The following is an 11,704-nucleotide window of genomic DNA, read 5'->3' on the forward strand; positions in this document are numbered from 1 at the left end:
TTGTAAATGAGCTCATCTAAACAGGCATATTCAAAAGCAGACCACAGAGATATTTTTTTTCTCAATATGACCAGGAATGGGATTCACACTTGTCTGTTTCTATGTAACCTCAGATTTAACTTACAGATCTTTTGTTAAACTCAGATGGAGTGTTAATTTCAGTGAAGTCTTTCTTTTCTCCAGCTCTCCACTATGAGGGCCTAATACTGGGAAATGAACAGCACGAGGCCAAACCCACTGAAATTATATTATTTGAGCTTGTCAAGCACATCTCAATCTTTGTGCTACTCTGTCAACTCCTAGAAGCCAAGAAAAATCTTTAAAGCTTAACCCCTTGCTCAAAATTGAATCTGTGATCGGGACTCCCCTCAGCTTTGCAGAAATTAACTTCCAGAATCACAGCATAAAACCCATGGAAGCATGGAATTATTTGGGTCAGAAGGGACCTTAAATCTCATCCCATTCTACCCTCTGCCATGGGCAGGGACACCTTCCACTATCCCAGGTTGCTCCAAGCCCTGTCGAACCTGGCCTTGTACACTTCCAGGGATGGGACTTCTCTGGGAAACCTGTGCCAGGGCCTCAGCACCTCACAGGGAACAATTCCCTCCCAGTATCCAAGGTAGACCTACTCTCTTTCACATCACATTTGAGTCCTGTTCTAAGAGAGGATTCATCTGTTGGTAAACAGATTTATACTGCCAAAGCCTGACCAATGCAAATTACATTTTCCCACATTCATTTATTTAAATGACAAGGTCAGGCATCTCAGAGTTTTAGTTTAACAAAATCAAGGATAATCTGGTAATGTGTAGTTCTACTGAAGTGTTTGAAGTAGCTGACAGTCTTGGAAAAAGTATAATTGATAATGGCTGGTCATAAAATAAAAATACATACATGTAAATTAAAAGAAACAAACCACCGGTTTTCTAATCCTGTATTATGTAAAAATAAGAATGTAGCCTCTTATGGCCAGAAGTGCCATTAAAGTGCTATACCTTCTCTGTGGACATAAATTTGGTAAGTGTTAAATAGCCATATGGTCTGGGAAGGCAGCATCACTGAGATAATAGCCTATGGCAAGTTAGAATGAAAATACTTGAAATTTTTTTGTCCTTTTTTGGGCTTTTTTTTTAAGAAAAGGAAACGTGAAAGCCATTGACAAAATTATTATATCCAGCTAATTTACTTTTGAATGTGCCTCAGTTTATCTCTCATCTCTTTCCCCACAGGTAACAATCCTACAATAGCTAAAAGCAAGCAATGTGGTTTTCGGTTATATTACACAGCGTATAAAATCTGTCCATGTTAATGCCTCCCACACAATCACAGCTGTTAGTGTTTTTAGTAGCATTCTGAAGGCTTTCAGTCCCTCCCACTCCCAGCACGAGCTCCCCCCAGCCCATCAGTGTCCTCTCCTTCTGCGCTGGTTCTTGCTCGGGGCCTTCAGGAGACTGTCCTGGTATTTCGCGTTTGTGTGGAACAGCCGGACCATCTCATGGTCCTTGTTATCCAGCACCCTGGGCAGAAAGAGAGAGGATTTCTGTGTCCTGCGGGTTTTAAAGCCCCTCCTGGGTCGTCCTTTGCCATTGATTGAGATGTACCAGAGTCTCTCAGCGCTGGCTTTGCGCTTGGTGCCGGCCCTGCTGGGGACAGTCCGGTACAGACGGGAGGCGTAGGTGTTGTAACCCAGCTCGTGGATCCTCTCCACAAACTCACACTCAGAGTTGTAGCTCTCCTGGAAAGGAAACAGGAAAAAAAGTCTTAAGCCAGACTCTCTTCAGTTTTAGGATAAGGACAGCAACATGCTTTATAAGAAAACCTCAGGCTGGTGCTACAAAAGGCAAGAGGGAAGTGCTGAGCCTGAAGGTGCTCCCTGTCAGCAGTGTGAGAACACCCTGTGCATCAGAGACCCCAGGGAGAGGCCCAAAACCAAACTGAAAACAAAATATGACATGTGAATGGGAGTGAATAGTTCTGCTGATTGTTCAGCTGTAATTTTTTTGTGCTTATGAATTTAATACAGCTGTGAACTGGACAGACGATTTAATTGCTGCCTATCAACCTCTGCCATCTATTGAAAAGGTAAAATTGTGCAGTGTAATGTAAAATATGTCTCTTCAATTGGTGTATTAGCCATTAGATACACTTGTAGCCTGTTACAACCAGTTCAGAAAGGATATTTAAGCAGTTAACCACACCTTTATGGAGCTTCTTTGTCAGCATAACAAAATGAAAGCGCACTCCGCCTACCAGTGTGTTCCTCCAAAATGCCGGGCTGCTCATTTATCACAAACTGTAAGGCACAATATCACCTGACCCAGTTGCTCACATTTCACAGGACCTGTCCACAACTGCCCCTTTTCACCTGCTCCTTGACTAAGAGACATCTCTGCAAAAGCCTGGCACAAGGAACTCCTTCCCCCTCCCCGGGAACAGAAGAACCAGCACAAAGGACCCCCCCACAGTGTCCATCTTTCCTTAACTCCAAATTCATCCTTGCTCCACCTGTGGGATTAAGATTTCAGGATCTAAAACATGTGAAGCACAGAGGCAGAAGGGAGCTACCACCATGGGTTTTTATCTTTCATTGTCTGGAGGGTGTGGAAAGGGCACAGGTAACCAGGCTGGGACCAGAAAAACCCCAGACCCCACAAACAGCATGTCTTTAATGCTGTTCACTCCCCAGAAACACTGATGGGCATTTAACAAGATTTTAAAAGACTCCACATGTCCCAGCTTCCCAGCTGTGAAACGGAAGCGCCCTCCCTTGCAAGGTTTTCAGATGCTGTGGTGCTGGAGCCCACACAGCCCCAGATGTAGGTGGATTTGTCCTGCTGCCTGCCTCCCTTCTGCCTGGGGAGGGTTTATCACACAGGATAAAATTAGAGGATTATCACAATCTGCTAAAGGCACAAAGGAATTCTGCAGGCTCAACAAACCCATCTTGTTGACATGGGAAAATTGGTGAACCGAGGCACAATGGAGTTATTCCAATGTGACTTCATAAAATGCTCCCTGGATAATTATCCCTGAATTAGTCAGATTTTTGAAACAGGGACTTTGCACAGGATCTTGGGCCAGCGATATCAGTAAAGTTGTTGGACAGGCAAGCAAAGACAGGAAGTTTCTCCTGAGCTGAGGCCTCACCCCTTCCTGCTTCTGTGAAAAAAGCTGGAGTGGATTGTCCCTCCAGCTCTGAAACACAAGCCTGAAATAGTCTTTCTCAAACTTGAGCTGGAAGTGGACAAATTATCTTTTCAAATTATACAGAAACCTTCCATGGCTGATATTCTTTGGCACGAGGCAGATGAACAAATTTCAGGACGGCCTGATGCTCCTCTACCAGAAAGGGAAGTACGGGAGAGAAGGAGTCTCAGAGCGATCCTGCTCCTGGCTTTTCTGCACTTTAGGAGAGGAGCTTTTTGCTCAGAATTTATTTAGTCTTTTTTAAATTCAGTTTAAGTAATCCAAAGGGAAAAACCTCTATTTTGGAGAAAAAAGAGAGAAAGATGAGAAAGAACTTGAAAAAATCATCCTCCCAAATAATTTCTTTGGGGCAGATGCTGGCTCCAAAATCATGGAGGAAGTCCATTGGAAAAGGTACTCATTTCAATCAGAATATTAACCAGAAGCATACAACTGGACAGCCTTAACTCTGGCAAGCAGAGCTACCATGCCCTCATTCCTCTTCAGCTGCATTTTCCTTTGCCAAAACCGTTTGTGGTGTGGTTCCCTGAAGCAGCAAAGAACCCTCATCTTTACACACAGGCCCCTTAATCAGTAAGTATCACATGAGAGACGTTACAGAAACTGGGCTATAAACACTGTTAGAACACTCCTGAAAAGCTGGAGTTAAATGTGTCAAACTGGAGAGGTAGAGAGTTGATTGTGTCACCCAGGCTGAGTTCTCATGGGAAAAGATAACATCTCTCAAGGGTATGTCCTGCTGCTCAAATCAACAGAATTACATCTAATGACTTCTAGGAGGGAAGAAATTTCACCTCAGCTGTATTTCCCCTCTTCAAACCTGCTTCCTTGCCCCAGGATTCATGGGGAAACTGCATAGTTTGGCTGTCCTGCAGTGAGAGATCATAAGATTGCTGGGATGTAATCAAAGACAGTGGAAGAAATTCAAGTAGGGAGATAATGTGTATGGTACATGCTGACAAACGTGCCCTGGTATGTCCCTGAGAGTGAAGAAGTCTAAGCTGGAGTATTTCATTCACTCATGAGAAATATTGTCTGGGCTGAAAAGCCAAGGCTCTCACTTGTATCAGCACACCCAGATTTTATCTCAGAGATCAAAGAAAACAATTAGGTCAAAGGAGTAAAATAAGGTGTTTATTTTCACCTTTATCATCTTGCACCTTCTTCTTCCTGCTTTCCTTGCTATAGCCCTACTCTTTAGTACTTGCAAATTCTTCCACTGCCCAACCAAAAGTTCTGTGCTCCCATAAGGAGACTGCTCTCCTGTAGCATCAATGCTCAGTTACTTGTGGACATTCTTTATCTGACATGTCTCTGCCAGCATCCAAGATCCATATAAAATATGGACAATTCTGACATTCCACATACCTGCAGCTGTCCAGGCAGTAAGACAAAAACCTCTTGTAGCATTACTCTTCTCTAGAAATGTGGATTTATAAGAAATCAGTGCTTCCCACTAGACCTGTTGCCCCCAGGGGAAATGATAGGCACATGCCAGGCTTCAGTAAAACTTACTGATGCATAAAGTCTGCCCCTCTTGTTCATGGCCAAGTATCTGCCAGAGAACAGGCCCTTGATGGCAACGATACCAACGTCCACAGCAGTTATTTCCAGAATACCTAGAAACAGAATTAGGAAATGTGTTATTGCTCAGGTACATTTGCATGGCTGCTAACCTGAGGAGGTGATCTCACAGCTACCACTTGCTGAATAAGCATCAGGACAATCATGTGAATGAAATTATTATTATTATTTGAAACTACAAAGCAAGGATGATGCAGGAATTGTTTGAGACAAGGTGGACAATAAACCCTGAGATGTCTGATTGAGATTAACTCTTTCAAAAATTAAAAAGATCTGACACTGAACTAGAGATTCACTTAATCCTGTATGTGTATAAAAAACTTTAAATCCTCTTTAATGCTTAGGAACACAAGAGCTCTTGACTTTTCGAAGCCAGTCACAAAGCCATTTCAGGACAAAGCCCTTGCTGGAGTCTCCAGTGGGTGAAACGGAGCGAGGCTGCTGCATTTTAAAGCCATGTACATAATCATGAAAGGGTCTTGAGATTTAGGGCCAATGCAGCCCTCCAGACAAGGACTGTATGACTGTCTGAGACAAATTAAAAGGAAGGAGATTTTCAGGCCATCCAAGATGGGGTCCTGCAACACAATAAGTGTTACAGGCACTGGTGCAATACCTGTCCAAATGTCCAGCCAAAGGTGCCAGGACACTGATGGAGGCACAAATTATTCAGAAGATCCTGTTGTATGTGCACAGCTCTCCATCAGGCTCGCACAAACTCTGCTTTCAGTTCTCCAGCCTGATGGCCTGATGGCTCTGTACTTTCTATGAGTGCTTGGAAGCAAGAGGTGACCCTGGCACCCAAACCTACTGCTGCCTTTTGGAAACCCTGAAGGCAGAGCCGGGACCCTGTTCCCTGTACAGAGCTGGATTGCTGGTCTGGGAGAGCTGGGCTGGATTTGGCACAGCTGGTTTGAATCAGGCATCGGTTCCCTGCTGGAGGATGCCTCCTCCGGGCTGTGACAGCGAGGCGGGGGTTTCTCTAGGAAATAGTGGTTTTCTTTTATGGACTTCAGACAGATCCCTGAGGTCTCCCTATCTGTGTGTGCCATCACCAGGCGGGATTTACGCATCCGGGGGTGGCGGGGCTGGGGAGGAGGCCGGGCCGTGCCCGGGCTGGGTGCGGGGGCGCCGGGGTGTCCCCCGGTGCTGAGCCCCGCTCTCCTCCCTCCTGCCGCCCTCGCACAAACCCCTTCACTCCCGACATATCCGCTTTCATCTTAATTACCGCCACTGCCTGGCACATGTCAGACAGGACAGATGTGATTTCGCCGGGGGAGGCTCAAGCCCCCCAAGCTGGGACGGGACGGGGGACAGGCGGGCAGCCCCAGAGAGCCCCGGGATCATCTCCGGAGAGCTGCCGGGCCCCGGCTGCCCAGCTGGGGCCGGGCTGGCGCAGGGCTGGCCCCCGGCGCGGTGAGGCCAAGTGACAGCTCAGGCAGGCTGCGCAGGGCAGGGTAGCAGTCCCCGTCGGGGAAATTTGGGGGTTGGGGGTCTCCTTCTTCCCCGGGGGGATCGCGACCCTCCGCCGGCGGTCGAGTCCCTGCACCCTGCAGGGCCAGCTCCGGGAGTTCCCCACCCGGTTCGAGGGCCTGGGGTGCTGTCAGCCCCGGGACAGGGGAGCTGCGGGACCGTCTGGTGGAGCCAGTGGGGCGGCTCTCTGGACGCCGAGGAGAGAGGAGGGGGCCAAGGGATGCCCCTGGTCTCCGCCAAGGAACCACAGCCGCCCCGGTGGGCAGCGCGGGGCAGCAGCGGAGGCGGGAGCGGCTTCGCCACCGCCCCGTCCGCCCCGTCCAGCACTCGCTGCCCGCCGGGGCCGGGACAGAGCGCGACTGCTGCGGGCGAGGGATCCCCATTCCCGCACAGCCCGGCCCGGGGGCCGCGGTCTGGGGCGAGGTGAGCCCGGTACTCACTGAAGGCGCTGTTCTTCTCCAGGGTGCCGTTGATCCTGCCGCTGGGGTGGATCTGGAGGTGGTACTTGGTGGCACAGTAGAGCTTCCTGCGCCGGGGCGCTCCCCCGAGGTGCTCGTAGACGCCGCCGCGTCCCCCGGCATCCCGGCGCGCCCGGGGGGCGGCTCCGGCGGCCTCGGGCACGGCCGCGGCCCGCCCTGAGGACCACGGCTCCTGCAACAGAGTCAGGAACAAGATCCAAATTATAACCATTGTGGCATGATGGCCGCAGTGCTTAGTCTGCTGGGGAGAGCGAGGCTCGCAGCGAGTGGCACCAGGGGTCCCATTAAAGCCGTCTTGCTAGCAGCACTCCGGAGATGCCGAGCGCACGCTGCTTCGAGCAGCGCAGCATCGCCAAGATTTTATCAGCCTCGATCTGGCCCTTTTATCTCTCTCAGATTTACTTAAATCGATAGACATCGGCAAAGGCCACCGAAGAGTCGCAGCTGTCTGTGCTACACGGAGCTGCCGTGATCAGCCTTCTTGGATTTTCAGATAGACAGACGGCATGCGTGAGGCAGAGAGGCAAGGAAGGAGAGAGGGAGAGAGGGAGCCACTGGATTTCGGCAGGAGACTGTGGAGAAAATAGTTGATCGACGGAGCATAGAAATAAAAGGAGCTTCCTGCAACAATAGCCTGATCTGCGACCAATTGATACAGAGCAGAGGAGGCAAAAGGTATCAGTCTCGTGTGAACTCCCAGACTGCAGCGTGGATAAAATTACACAGCATCTCTCTCTCCCCCTCTCCCTCCCTGCCTCCACCGCGCACACCGCACACCCCCGCACGGGGGCCGGCAGCGCGGAGCAGCCGCGGACCCTCCGCCGAGCGCCGCCGCTCCCCGCGCAGCTCCGCCAACGGGGGGATGATGCTCCAAGGGAGCATCCTCGGGAGGCGGCTCTGGGCAGTGCTCGTGTTAAAGGCAGATTAGAGACGGAGAGGGTGCAGGTCCCTGCTCCCCGGGAGGCGATGGGGGGAGAAAACACCCCCGTGGCTCGCACTCGGGATTTGCTCAGCATGTGCGTGTCCCCCAGTGAGGAGAGCAAACAGTTATTCCTAAACAATCAGCTCACGCTTACGACTAATAGGCGTTATTTAGTTAGGGCTTTCATGATTTAATCATTCCCAAATTAGTCGAAGTAAGGCCTGGCAAGTGTTATGATGTACATCCCTGAGTGCATTTGCAAGAAGTCGTAGCTAATCCTTTTCCTTAACTTCTGTGCCTGGAAAGTCTCATTAGCTGGCGCGGAGCTGCCCTCGATACCCTGTCGCTTCACACCATTGCGTACGCTTTCAAAGAGGATAGAGCTACCTACAAATAAATATAAAAGAAGGCAAAAGGTCCAACAGCTCCGTGAATTACGGTGTCCCCGCGTTCTCCTCAAAGGCAGCTCGTTAATTAGATTTGCATCTGAAACAGGCAGTAGGAGTTTTGGGGAAGTGTTTGAGAGATAATTAGTATTAATGTGCTTAAAGGGCACACAAATACACCTTTGAAGTGAGTCACGTCATAATTCGAGCGTTTGACCTTGATCAATGCAATTTCTTTTTTTTTCCGGAACTGGTGAACATGAAGAGGTCTATAAATTTTTTTAAAGACCTTTCTATGAAGAGGAGGAGGAGGATTTTCTTACACGTTAAAGACTTTAAAAAGGGAAGCTTTTACTAGAGGGAAAATAAGGGAAGGGCTAAGACCTTTTCCTAAAAGGAATGGCAGAAGGACGAAACTGTCTCGAAAGCTACTCCGCGTTTTAAACTGTGCTTAATATTTAGTAGTTCTTCAAGGCTAAAAGGATTTTCATCATACAGTCGTCTGGAATAAATGGAAACATATAAAAAACCCCACAAGCACCCTTTCTGCCATTACCACCCTTCCTCCCCCTTTTCTTCTCCACTAGTTAAGCCCTAGCCTCACAAGGAGAGTTTGATCTGGGGATGATAAATGTTTGTACAATTAATCCTTTATTGCTGTTCTCCTACAATGCCACTGCCAGGCAGACAAGTGGTTCCAGCATATTGATTGGAAGCTAAAAAAGCTTACTTATTTTTACTTATGCAAGTAAAAATATGAAAATCTTTAAAGTGCAGGACCCCAATATTTGAAGGGGTGTTGCTTGCGGGCCAAATCCTTCAGTCCCTCCTTAAAGAAGAATCTATCTCTCTGGAAAACCTCTCGGGGATGCTCCGTAAATCTTCTCTTGGGAACTAGTAACTTCTGACGAGCTACGAGACAACTGACAACTGTGACAGCAGAAAAAATAACTCTTAAAGTGCCACGAGCCTCCTGAAAGAGAGCCTTCTGAAAGATGCTTTCACCGGCACTGCTTGAAGGGAAGATAAAACACAATTACTGACAGTAATTACAGCGATCTCTTTAGAGCAAATCTCGGCTCTGTCCCGAGCCTGGTGCATCGCCCTGTGGATGCGCAGCTGACATTTTCCCGTTCGGGATTCGCAGGGCATTTTCATTAGAGCTCTGAAAAAAACCCTCAAGATCCTCCTCCCGCCCCCAACCGAAATAATAAACCCCAAAGACCAGTGGGTGGAAGAGTAACACGCTAATGACTTTTGCTCAAATTGTTTCCATCTTGATCACATTTTCATAATTAGCGCCATCAGCCACAAATCTTTTCGCCCTGGGCATCTGCCGCAACCAGGCTTCCCGAGCGAAGTGGATTCTACTTATTAGGGAGTGGAACGCTTACAGGTCTATCATTAATGGTCCCCCTTTCAAATGAAATGAACCCGACCCCCACGGAAATATCAAAGGGCCGTAACTACCTGGTCTCACTCGGCTCAGCGCTGAATAGCGAGCAGCCTGAAGTCGTTTCATTCTACTCAGACATCTCTACGGTAAAACATAAGCCCACTCTTGTATATTTTAAGTTTGTCTGGTGACCATTTTTGAAAACAAAAAGGGTCCCTTTGATGTGGTCTGATTCTAACAGGGGCTGCGACGTCAGATGTGGTCTACCGAGTCATTCTGGAAATATTTTTAATTATGCCCCAGAGCTCCTTGTAGCCCCAAAGTAGTTATCAGAGAGCTGTTCGAATCTGTCACCTCGCGTGGAGGGTGGGGGGTTCGGGCAGAAGAAGCTCTAGACCGTACGTAACTAAATCAGAATTAGGGCTGATAATGATCTTCTAATTCGCTCGAAGTGTGTGATTTTAAATGGAAAGCGGTAGGGATCTGTTATTCTTTTGCTAACGGAGTATTTCGAAGGCTTCTCTCAGTTCAGCTACAAACTCCTTTCTCCTCCTGCAAAGCCATTGGGTAAAAGCGAGTATTTGAGGCAGAAGTTTTTATCCTTGTAGGAACGTGAAACACTTGCACTCTGAGCTAATTACCCTCCTAGAAGGAATATGTATATATATACACATTTGGATATGGAAGCCTAAGATCTTTGCCGAGATACTATTTTTATTTAAGTATTACTTAAGTGTAAACATAAAAATTAAAAAAAAATCAAAACGTTGAAAGCTCCAATTTTAAGCTGTAATAAACTTTACAAACATCCATTTTGCAGCGATGGGGCTGTGAATCAGGATGTGCTGCTTCTTTGGACCCGGCGCTGATTTACAACCGGCCCGTTACTCGAAGCAGAAGGAAGTCACAATTTGTAAAGCAATAAATACCGAGGCAGTGGGTGGAGCTCCCAGCAGGAATAAAAAATAAAAGGAAAAAAAAAACACAAAACAAAAACAAAACAAAAACAAACCCACAAAAAACGCCACCAAAAAAAACCAAAAAAAAAAAAAACAAAACCAAAACAAAACAAAACAAAAAAAAAAAAAAAAAACAACAAAAAAAACACCCCAAAACGCTCTCCTCCAATTAAAAGTCCATCCCAGCTTGGCTGCGGAGCATGGGAAGGTCCCAAAGAAAACAGGAAAACAGGCTCGGTGCTGATGAGGTGTTTGTTTGCTATGTGCTAATGGCATCTTCCGAGCGGAGCCGTCCTCCCTGCTTCAGCCCCCTCACCCGCTGAAACCGAGAAGAGCCCCTGAAATCAAATTGATTTCATTCGGCTATATAGCCATATTTTATTTTCTTTGTGCTGTCCTGGTGGGGTTATTCTGCACCCCGCGAACAATATAATCTTTTTTAAATGACTTTCCAGACCACACAGCATCATGTTACCCTGTTCTGTAGGGGCAGGCAATGCTGTTTATTACATTGTACACTGTTAACCTCAGAAAGCAGGACAGAGGCAGAGTGGTGAAGGAAAGCTCTGGGGAGCAAATTCATAGCTTCTGAGGTTCAGGTTGCTTTTTCAGGTGGGGAAAATAAGATATAGGTAATTTCCCATGAAAGCACATAGAAAGAAAGCTCTTAAAGAAATGTGAAACACATAAAAGGCATGAAATAATTTTTCCCTTTATCCACTCCCATGAAAATTTTTTCACTTTTATAGTAACTTTTTGCAGTTTATGAACAAACAATCTGAGGTCTTTAAGGATGACATAGCTGATTCTATACATATGATAGCTACTGCTAAGTTACACTTACAACAGTAAATTAGTTTACAAGTGTTACTCTTCTGTATTTTGGTTAAAACATGATATAATCGAGATCTATTGTTGTTGCTATTATTGTTGTTGTTGCCATTATTAATATTTCAAGATGCAAGAGCCTAAATTCCTTACTCCTACTAAATTCCTGCCAAAGCTGGCGACAGTTTCTCTGTCTGAAGACTGAGGGACTAATCCCTCATTCAAAGTCCATGGAATTCACTAAGAGCCTTTTCTTTAATGCCGGTGAATTTGGATCAGGCTCAATCTTATTACTAAAAAAATTATTTTATGTCGTGTTCTGATAATCTCTTAATGGTTTACTGAATGAAAATATTCAAAACAATGAATGCAGCAACATTAAAGGGAAAAAAAACCCCATTTTTTATCCTCTGTTTCTTACTCCTTTTCAACACAACACACAAAGGAAACAGTAGAAGAAATGTAAC

The 11,704-nt window shown here is 46.7% G+C and overlaps 1 protein-coding gene across 1 annotated transcript; it reads right to left on the reverse strand.

The window, feature by feature from the left end:
* Window positions 1-1,405: 1,405 nt before the first annotated feature.
* FGF3 (fibroblast growth factor 3) lies at window positions 1,406-6,957 on the reverse strand. The gene is made up of 3 exons (XM_056493487.1): window positions 6,708-6,957; window positions 4,726-4,829; window positions 1,406-1,738 (listed from the first exon to the last, which is right to left on the reverse strand). Exons 1-3 carry the CDS (start codon window positions 6,955-6,957, stop codon window positions 1,406-1,408), a joined length of 687 nt encoding a protein of 228 aa, XP_056349462.1.
* Between the last annotated feature and the right edge of the window lie 4,747 nt (window positions 6,958-11,704).

The sequence above is a fragment of the Oenanthe melanoleuca genome, chromosome 5 (genome assembly GCF_029582105.1).
Source record: "Oenanthe melanoleuca isolate GR-GAL-2019-014 chromosome 5, OMel1.0, whole genome shotgun sequence".
Lineage (NCBI taxonomy): Eukaryota > Metazoa > Chordata > Aves > Passeriformes > Muscicapidae > Oenanthe > Oenanthe melanoleuca.

What these genes read in the sequence shown, in the direction of transcription:
- FGF3 (XM_056493487.1), bottom strand. Translation starts at nt 6,957, where the DNA reads ATGGTTATAATTTGGATCTTGTTCCTGACTCTGTTGCAGGAGCCGTGG. An exon ending in GGAGAAGAACAGCGCCTTCA is followed by an intron (nt 4,830 to 6,707) that starts GTGAGTACCGGG and finishes TTCTGTTTCTAG; the next exon opens with GTATTCTGGAAATAACTGCT. An exon ending in GGGGCAGACTTTATGCATCA is followed by an intron (nt 1,739 to 4,725) that starts GTAAGTTTTACT and finishes TTTCCTTTCCAG; the next exon opens with GAGAGCTACAACTCTGAGTG.